The 9,990-nt window shown below is 39.2% G+C and overlaps 1 protein-coding gene across 1 annotated transcript; it reads right to left on the bottom strand.

The window, feature by feature from the left end:
* Positions 1–7,425: 7,425 nt before the first annotated feature.
* On the bottom strand, positions 7,426–8,402 carry LOC100664619 (olfactory receptor 5AN6-like). The gene has a single exon (XM_003422750.2). It carries the CDS (start codon positions 8,359–8,361, stop codon positions 7,426–7,428), a length of 936 nt encoding a protein of 311 aa, XP_003422798.1. The 5' UTR covers positions 8,362–8,402.
* Between the last annotated feature and the right edge of the window lie 1,588 nt (positions 8,403–9,990).

Here is a 9,990-nt window from a genome sequence, read left to right as displayed (position 1 = left end):
TGATGTCCTTCTCCAGGGACCGGTCCCTCCTGACAACATGTCCAAAGTATGTGAGAAGAAGCCTCGCCATCCTGGTTTCTAAGGAGCATACTGGTTGTACTTCTTACAAGACAGATTTGTTCTTTCTTTTGTCAGTCCATGGTATATTTAATATTCTTCGTCAACACCACAATTCAAAGATGTCAATCCTTCTTCAGTCTTCCTTATTCATTGTCCAGTTTGAGGCAATGGAAAACACCATGACTTGGGTCAGGCACACCTTTGTCTTGAAGATGACATCTTTGCTTTTGAATACTTTAAAGAGATCTCTTGCAACTGATTTGCCCAATGCAAGGCATCTTTTGATTTCTTGACTGCTGTTTCCATGGGTGTTGACTGTGGATTCAAGTAAAACGAAATCCTTGACGACCTCCATCTTTTCTCTTTTACACATACTAGCCTGAAAATTATTCCTCTAAAGCAGAGGTTCTCAACCATGGCTGTCTATTTCTGTCATCTGGGACACTCAAAATTCCATTGACCTGCCTGAACCTCAAACCAATTAAATCAGAATATCTGGGATTGGGTCACAGGCATTAGCACTCATTCAAACTCCTCAAGAGATACCACTGTGTAGCCATACTTTAGCATGCATCAGAATCCCCCTGAAGAGTTGGTAATACAGATTGCTGGGGCCCAGGCCCAGAATCCTGGATATAGTGAGTCAGGAGGAAAGCCTGAGAGTTCATATTTCTAACAAGTTTCCAGGCAGTGCTGCTTGCCCAGAGAACACATTTGAAGAACCACAGCTCTAAATAAGAATGAGTGAAGTGAGATTTTTTTTTCCTGGAGTATACATTATTTTTTAATCCAAGAGAAGAATTGAGCATAGCTATATCCATTCCTAAGCAAAACCATAGTCATCACCTCTATTTTTCTCGACACCTCCAATGGGTTCACCCAGTCTATTTTAGGGGAAACGGGAACAAACTTATGGAAGGCATTCCACAGCCTTTGTCAGAACCTAAGAATAAGATAAATACTTCCAACTAAGAATTTCATCGTTTATTTCTGTTCTTGTTGGGTGCTGTCGAGTTGGGCACCAACTCCTGGCAGCCCTGTGCGTTGCAGAGCAGAACTGCTTCATGGGTTTTCTTGGCCACAGTGTTTATGGAAGCAGTTCACCAAGCCTTTCTTCCATGCTGCCACTGGGTGGGTTTGAACTGCAAACCTATGGGTGAGCAAGAAATCACAAACTGATTGTGCCACCCAGGCTCTTTAATTTATTTCTAGTAGTGCATAAATCTTCAAGCTGTATAGTACCAGGATGAAATTTCTTTAATTTTGGAAAATAATCACACTCAGGGACTAAGTGAACATTTTAAGAGTTCGTTTCCTTCTTTGAAACATCACTATCCATTTTGGAGACAAATTACACATTTCTTTTATGCAAGAAAGTCACATATCATAGAATAAGAAGTAGTGTTTGAGTTTCTGAGTGCTAAAATAGCTTCAGTTAAGGGGGCAAAATATCCAGACTGTTTCCATGGGCATCACTATTTGTCCTGATGACTTCTGCTGAACCAGCCTCAGGGCCTAGGAGATCCAGAAACCCTGAGGCAACAGCATTTCTCCTGGGATCTGAGAATGCTGCTTTCAGTAAGACTGGTTTATTTTGAGCCTTTCAGAAGCAAACTGTGTCACTGAGGTTTGAAATGTTCATAGAACTATTGCCTAGTGTAAACTTCTTTAATAAGCAAAGGGAAGCATGTCCTAACCTTGTTATTGTCTCTTTATTACTCTTTGCAAGTAGTAAAGGAAAGAAAGAGGAAAGGAAGGAGAAACAGGGGAGGAGAGGAAGGGCAGAAGGAAGCAAGGAAGGAGAAAGGAAAGGAAGGAAGGAGGTAAGGAAGGAGAGAAGAAAGGAAGGAAGGAAGAAATGAAGAAAGGAGAAGGAGAGAGGGATGGAGGGAAAGAGAGAGAGGAAGGGTAAAGAAGCAGAAAACAAAGAAGAAAGAAAAAAGAGGAAGAAAGGGAGGAAGGAAAAAAGTCCATATTTTAAAAGTGACCCATTTGTAAAAGCAAGACGATGGGGACCATGAGCTCCTTGACTCCTGAAGTTCTTTACGCTTCAGCATTTTTTGTGGGTGTGTGGTTGGGGTCTTGTTCATTTGCGTGTTACATCATTTTAAGTCCTAACTCTAGACTCTAGACTTGCTGCTGTCGAGTCTATGCTGACTCACAGCAACCCTACAGGACAGGGCAGAACTGCCCCATAGAGATTCCAAGGCTGTAAAACCTTACAGAAGCAGACTGCCACATCTTTTTCCCGAAATCCTAACTACACCTTTCAAATAACTTTAATCAGAAAAAAGAGGCTCGAAAATGTGCAATAAATGTTGACCTTATTGGAACTCAGGCATGATGAAGTGAAGCACCCTAGTATTATCTTAAAAAGAGTTTGCATGCTGACAACTTTGAACCCTCAAACAGACAGATCAGCTGTAACCGGCTCAGTGCGGTCAATTTCTACCCTTCTCTTTGTCTCTGTTTTCATCAATGATAATAATAACATGTAAGACATATTGAGCACTTATTGTCCTAGTCTTTCTTCAAATCCATATATTAACCAATGAAATCCCCACAATGACTCCATTTCAATAGGAGGCACAGGAAGTTAGGACACTTGTCCATGGCCCCTAGCTGACATGAGTGACAGGGCAGGAAGACACTCAGGTAGACCGATCCTAGGGTCAAGCATTTAACAATGACACCGTCCTGCACACTTATATTCAACGTTTGTGTCTCTTTCAGCTTTGTCTTCTCAGTTATTAGCACTGTACCATTTAATGCAATTAATAAACAAGTTGTTAAAAGTTTGAAGATAATTTTAAAATTAGAAGCAAAATAAAAGTAACTGAAAAAAAAAATTGCCATGAAGTTCATTCTGGCTCAAGGTGACCCCATGTGCTGCAGAGTACAACTGCACTTCCTAGGGTTTTCTTTCAGAAGCAGATCACCAGGCCTTTCTTCCAAGGCACCTCTGAGTGGACTTGGACGGTCAAACTTTCAGTTAGTATTCAAGCACGACTTGAGGTTTGTGCCACCCAGGGATTCCAAACTAAGAGTTGGTGGGGTAAGAGGTTACACTGACCCAATATTAATTGTAGCTGAAATAAATCACTTCTTACCTCAGCTGTTGTAATGATTAATATCCCCAGGGTCTGCAAAGGTGACAGTGCAGGATACCTGTAAATATTTCAAAAAGCTATTAAATTGTATATTTATGCAAAGTGCCCATTGCCATTGAGTCCAATTCGACTCCTAGTGACCCTTTAGAACACAATAGAAGTGCCCAGAGGGTTTCCAAGTCCATAATCTCTATGGAGCCAACTGCTACACCTTTCTCCTGAGGAGCAGCTGGTGGGTTCAGACTGCGGACACTTTGGTTAGCAGCAAGCTCTTAAGCCGCTATGCCACCAGGGCTCCTTTTAATGCAAAATAGCACCATCAAATTGCTTTGGACTAAAATTACATCAACTCTCCAGGCTACTCTAGTTCAGACTAATCACAGTTGTAATTATCTCTGATGAAGAAGAATGGGAAAATTAATTAATTATGAGAAGCAGAGTAGTATTTGGCTCCACCATTCACCAGCTTTGTGATTTTTGGCAAATTAATTAACTCGTATGTGTCTGTTTTTTCATCAGTCAAGTGGGAATGATCCTCACATCATTTGGGTTTTGTGACCTATTTAATGATGGCAGGTAACTAATATTAATAATGAAGAATGATTATTATATGCTAAAGGTAGTTTGGAAACTGGTGGTGTAGTGGTAAAGTGGTAGAGCTGCTAACCAAAATGTTGGCAGTTCGAATCCACCAAGTGCTCCTTGGAAACTGTATGGGGCAGCTCTAGTCTTTCCTATAGGGTAAAGTGCCCTGGTGGCACAGTGGTTAAAGTTTGGCAGTTTCAAACAACCATCGGCTCCACGGGAGAAAGATATGGCAATCTGCTTCCACAGAGATTTACAGTCTCGGAAACCTTATGGGGTCACAATGAGATTGAATCTACTTGACAGCACGGTGAAGGTTTACAGGTAGCTTGCCAACTAAAATTGTTTCACCAGGAAAAACATGGAAATATCTGGATATGAAAAATTTGGACTCCATGGTCCAGGTGAAAGCTACCGAAGACCTCCCCACCTTCCATTCTTTATTCTCCCCACTGGCTAACCCTTGAAATTCCTTGTTAGATGCATTTTTTTTTTTTCAGCTCAAATATCTTAGTTTATTCCAAAGTTCAAAAAATCCCTTTAATCTAGCAAAGAGGGAGAATGGGCATTGTTAGGTAAAAAATGAGGTGCTGAGCATAAATGCATGAAGTGTCTGGGTTCAATGTATGTGAGAGCAGAGATGCAAAAAGGAGAAAAAAGAAGAGGTGAAAGAGTTTCAGGCATGGAAACCAAGTTGCCCCTCTTCTGGTTTTACCCACCGAAATATTCTTGTAGGTGTCAGGCTTATGATAGGTGTGCTTTGGTGAAGTCTGGGAGGTGCTGCCTTCTCCTGGACCTGTGTGGTGACTGTGCTCTTGATCCCAAGATGTGCATAGAGTTCTTTCAGAAATTAGATGATGATACAGACGTCATCATATGACCATTCAGGATGCAGACGTTCACTTTCCCAAACTCTGGGCTTTTCAGCCATGGTTCCTACTGGCCATTGCTGCAAGAGAGGTGCTTCGAGCTAAAGATTCTCTAAATGTTTCCTCAGGGTCCAGCGTGGAGAAAGCAGACTCAATTAACAGAAGGCACCATTTTCAGCTAATTATTCTCTCGAGTGATGGATGGAGAAAACAAATGGAGAAATGTTCCCAGCTGATTCCATTTCTCCATGCTATCCTCTGCCCCTCATGACCTAACTGAAAGAAGCAACAATATTCCTTTCCCGATTTTAGAATGATATGATCTGGGAGGGACTCTCAAATTAGGGTGACCATACCATGTGTCATTTGTCACTGCAGTACACTGGACATGAATCAATTGCCATCAAGGTCTGAGTGGATTCTGATTTATAGTGGCCCCAAGTCTGTCAGAGTAGAACTGTGCTCCATAGGGTATTCAGTGGTTGATTTTTTGGAGGTTGACCACGAGGCTATTCTTCTGAGGCACCTCTAAATAGACTTGAAACTCCAAAATTTAGGTTAACAGCCAAGCATGTTGACCATTTGTACTACCCACGAACTCCTTGGACATGAAGAGGGGGTGGTGTTATTAGTGATAACGTCAGGACAACAAGCATAAACCAGGTTGTGTGGTCATCCAGCTCTTAAAAGTCTTTACAGTCTTTTTAATTTCACTATTTATTCTGTTCGTACTGTTACAAAAGCTGAGGTCATATATGTACAGTTATTTATTCATGTTTTGTTATACAATGTTATTTTGATAACTTTTTAAAATTTTATAAATACTATTTTAATGTCTAAATAATACACTATTGAAAGTTTTATTCATCTAATAGTTTCCTTACTATCAGAGATTTACCTTGGATTCAATTTTATTTTTAATAATAACGTACCTGGAACTCAGATATTCCTGATCGTCCCCAGCTGTGACTATGTAAATGATACATATATTAACTACAACATAACTATAATCTGGTATTTTACCTTTTATCGATCATTTTTAAACTTGATTGTTTAAAGTAACTCAGAAAGAGACAATGGCATAAAAGAAAGGTACAGCTTAATGAGTTATTATGAGAACACCCTTGTAGCCAGCACCCAGGTAAGAAGACAACACTTTTCCATCCACTCCAGAAGCCCTCCACTTACCCCACCAATCATAGCCCTTCCTTCCCACTTAAGGGAGCCTGAGTTCATGATAACCACTTCCTCAATTTTTTTTCATAATTTAATCGCTCAGGTGTTCGTCCCTGAATGCTAAGTTAAATTTAGCCACTATTTCACTTTTTTCCTTTCTCTCTCTTTCTCTTTGAAACTCATGTTTGTCCTGTGGAGAATCTCAAAGCCTGGAGTTTGCCGATTGCCACTCCAGAGTGTACTTTAATATGTTTTCCTCTGTATTTCCTGTAAATGGGGAGTCCCATATTCTCATAGTGAAGCACCAGACTTACACTCTGCCAAAAAGAAAACAAAGGGTTCCTATTGAATGATAAAACTTTCTGAGAAACAAGAGAAACACACAAGACCCAAGCAGGATGCTGGAGTATCTCAATGGCAAAGAGAAAGTGAAATTTTCATCTGGTGACACGAACGAAGGGACAATGATGTGGCAGTCTGCTCCCCGAAAGATTTACAGCCTTGGAAACCCTATAGGGTCACTATGACTCAAAATTGAATTGACAGAAACTGCTTATGGTGTTGGTTAGATAAATTCAAGTTAAATTTATCAATCCTTCATGGTCTGCCCTTTTTATGTCTTGTTTAACAAATCCTCTCTCTACCCTGACATAAGAGTTGTACCAAAGACTATTGCACCAAACATGAATTGTTATCCTTCTAGCTTGCAGTAAGATTCTTTCACACCCACAGCCTAGCTCTAATGACACAAATGCTAAAGGTTTAATTTTTTAAAAACAATAGCACACCACTACCTGTTCAATTTTTGTAGTAGTTACAATAGATAAAGATATGCTGTCTTGACCACCAATTCAAAATAAAGTTTTATTTCTCAATATTACTACATATCCATCTTAGGTCAGTTGAGGGCATCCTTACCCTGGGTCATCCACTAGTGGGAGCACTGGGAGAAGACTATGCAGGAAAGGACATTTATAAAGGCTCTGTCTAGAAGTGGCATATGTCATGCCCACTCATGTTTCATTTGCCAGAAAAAAATCCCAAGCTCCAGCCTAAATTCAAAGGGATGAAGAAGCATAATCCTGCTCTAGGGTGGGGAGGGGAAGCAGATACTGATACACAGACACACAGTCTACTACAGGCTAATAAGGTTCATTTTCCATACATTGTTGTGTATGTTTTTGTCCTGGATCCTAAAAGGCACCCCATAATCCATAATAACAGGAGATGAAAGATGAGAAGATGAGGGAGCAGGGAAACTAGAGTACTGGACATGCAACAAGGAGAACACAATGAAGAGAAAGTTGACACATTGTGAAAAATGTCACTGAACAATCTGTGTAGAAATTGTCAAAAGGGACCTTAATTTGCTGCGGAAACTTTCATCAAAAACACAAAAAAGCATTATTTAAAAAATAAGGATGAAAAGAAACATTCTGCCTTAAGATTCCCATTAACAAACACCAGTAAGTACTATTTATTAATAGATGAAAGTCTAGCCAGACTCAAATAGTATTTCCCACCGATCTTGAAGTGATACTAAACTATACATGTTTAAAACCTATATCCATATTTTGTATCACTTATCCTGGAATAATATAGGCAAACCTTGTAAAATAATAATGTCAGGAGAAAGTTCTCTTCTTCCATCTGTTTAGGGCATCTTTGATTTCCTTGTTTCTGAGACTATAGATCAATGGATTTAACATGGGAATGACCATAACATATAAAATAGAAGCAAGCTTGCTTTGGCTAAGAGAATCATCAGAGGTGGGCCATAAATAGACAAAGGTGCCTGAACTGTAGAAGAGGGTCACTGCTGTCAGGTGAGAAGCACAGGTGTTGAAAGCCCTGGACCTGCTTTCAGCTGAAGTGATCTTCAAAATGGTGACAACAATATAACCATATGAAATCATGATTACCAGCACAGAAATCAGTCCAAAGATCACTGTGAGCACAGAGAAGATAACTTTTAAGAAAAAGGTATCAGAGCAAGACAGGATCATCAGTTGGGGCAGGTCACAGAAGAAATGGTTAATGACGTTTGGTCCACAGAAATGGAGCTGAAGTAAGGCACACAGTTGGATAAATGAGCCAGAGAATCCAGTTAGGCAAGATCCTATGAGCATCTGCAGACAGAAGGTAGGGGACATGATGGCTGTGTAAAGTAGAGGCCTGCAAATGGCAGCATATCGATCATAAGCCATGGTCACCAGAAGGCAGCACTCAGTCAGGGCGAAGCTAGAAAAGAAGAAGTACTGCATGATGTACCCCATGAAGGAGATGGATTTCTGCTCCTGGAAGAAGTCTGAGAGCGTCTTGGGGGCTGTGGAAGAAACATAGCATATATCGAAGAAAGCCAGTTTGTTGAGGAAGAAATACATGGGTGTGTGCAGATGGGAGTCCATCTTGATGAGGGTGATAAGACCCAAGTTCCAGGCCATTGTCAAGAGGTGTATCCCAAGGAATACTATAAAGAGGGTAATTTTGAATTCAGGAAAATCTGAGAATCCCAAGAGGATGAACTTAGTGACTGCTGTATTGTTCCTTCCTCCAGGCATTGTCTTGAAGTTTCTTTACTCTGCAGAGAGGTCCTCATACTAATGATTGACTATTTTAACATTCAGAATGAACTTGACAGCAATGGATTTGCTTTTTATTTTAATATTATGAAACTTTGTTGACCCATAGTCACGAGAACTTTTTTAACAACATAAAAAAATTATAAAAAATATTTTAACTAACTTTAGAAATCACATCTCCCAATACTCTTAATAGTTTGGGCTGTATTTTTCTTTTTATTTTCTATAAACATACACAGAAACCCTGGTGGTGTAGTGGTTAAGTGCTACAGCTGCTAACCAAAGGGTCAGCAGTTCGAATCGTCCAGGTGCTCCTTGGAAACCCTATGGGACAGTTCTACTCTGTGGTATAGGGTCGCTATGAGTCAGAAGCAACTCGATGGCACTGGGTTTGGTTTTGGTTTTATAAACATACACACACATTGCTAAATCACTGTCTAAAGGTTTGTACCAATTTACACTAGTATCAAGATTTCGTGGCAATACTCCTGTCACCCATTTATCAACACCATCCAGAATTATTTATTTTTAATCTTTGACAATCTTACAGATAAAAAACATTATTCCATTATTTTTAATTTGCACTTATATTAGTGATTTGTTCATCTGTATCTTTTGCTCATTTGTCTAGAAAATTGTTCATTATTGATTCACAGGAGTTTTTTATATATCAAGGATGTTAACTCTCTGTCCTTCATACGTTTTGCTAACACATTTCCAAATTTCCCGTTCATTATCGATGATGTTAATGTAGTATATTTCTGTATGTGCTTTTTGGTTCTTGTTGTTAGGTGCCATCAAGTCAGTTCTGACTCATAGCAACACTATGCACAAAAGAGCAAAGCGCTGCCCTGTCCTGCACCATCCTCACAATCGTTGCTATGCTTGGCTTGATTGTTGTAGCCACTGTGTCAATCCATATTGTTGAGGGCCCCTCTCTTTTTCACTGACCCTCTACTTTACCAAGTGAGATGTCCTTAGATTCTTTTAGGTAGTCAATTTTCTGTGATTTTTATGGTTCTGAAAATGATTTTTTCACACAAGACAACTTTTTCTTACATACTTTTAAAGGTTTTTTTATTTGTACTTTTATATTTACATTTAAAATGCCCCAGACATTTCAGGGCATAATGTGAAGTATAAATCTGAGACATTTTTTAGCATTGTTTTCCCAAACTGATATCCACTTGTATCAACACAACTAACTGGATGGTTTCTTCATTGATAAAATCATTGTTATGATGTAGATGTAATTATTTATTGATTCCCTATTCTGTTCTATTTTTTGAAATCATCAGTCCATGTGCCATACGTTCAGGCCTGTACCACATTTTAATAACTATTTATCATCCTGTTTTATGAATAAATTATAGAACATTCTGGTAACTAGTAAGAATAACCTCCCCTCATTTTTCCACTCTGAGATCTTTTTGTTGATTCTCATATTTATGCCTCCAGAAAATCTTTATAGTGAACTCATCAAGGTCAATGAAATAGAATTTTATTGCATTTCATTTTTACATTCACTTGGGAAGAAATAATAGATAAAAATTTTTTCTTTGGTGAAGTTGTTAAGTAAGGTTATAGAAAAGGTGATATTAAAATTTT

The sequence above is a fragment of the Loxodonta africana genome, chromosome 7 (genome assembly GCF_030014295.1).
Source record: "Loxodonta africana isolate mLoxAfr1 chromosome 7, mLoxAfr1.hap2, whole genome shotgun sequence".
In the NCBI taxonomy this organism is placed as follows: domain Eukaryota; kingdom Metazoa; phylum Chordata; class Mammalia; order Proboscidea; family Elephantidae; genus Loxodonta; species Loxodonta africana.
The sequence above is the reverse complement of the archived record's forward strand: the minus strand, read 5'-3'. Positions and strand labels throughout refer to the sequence as shown.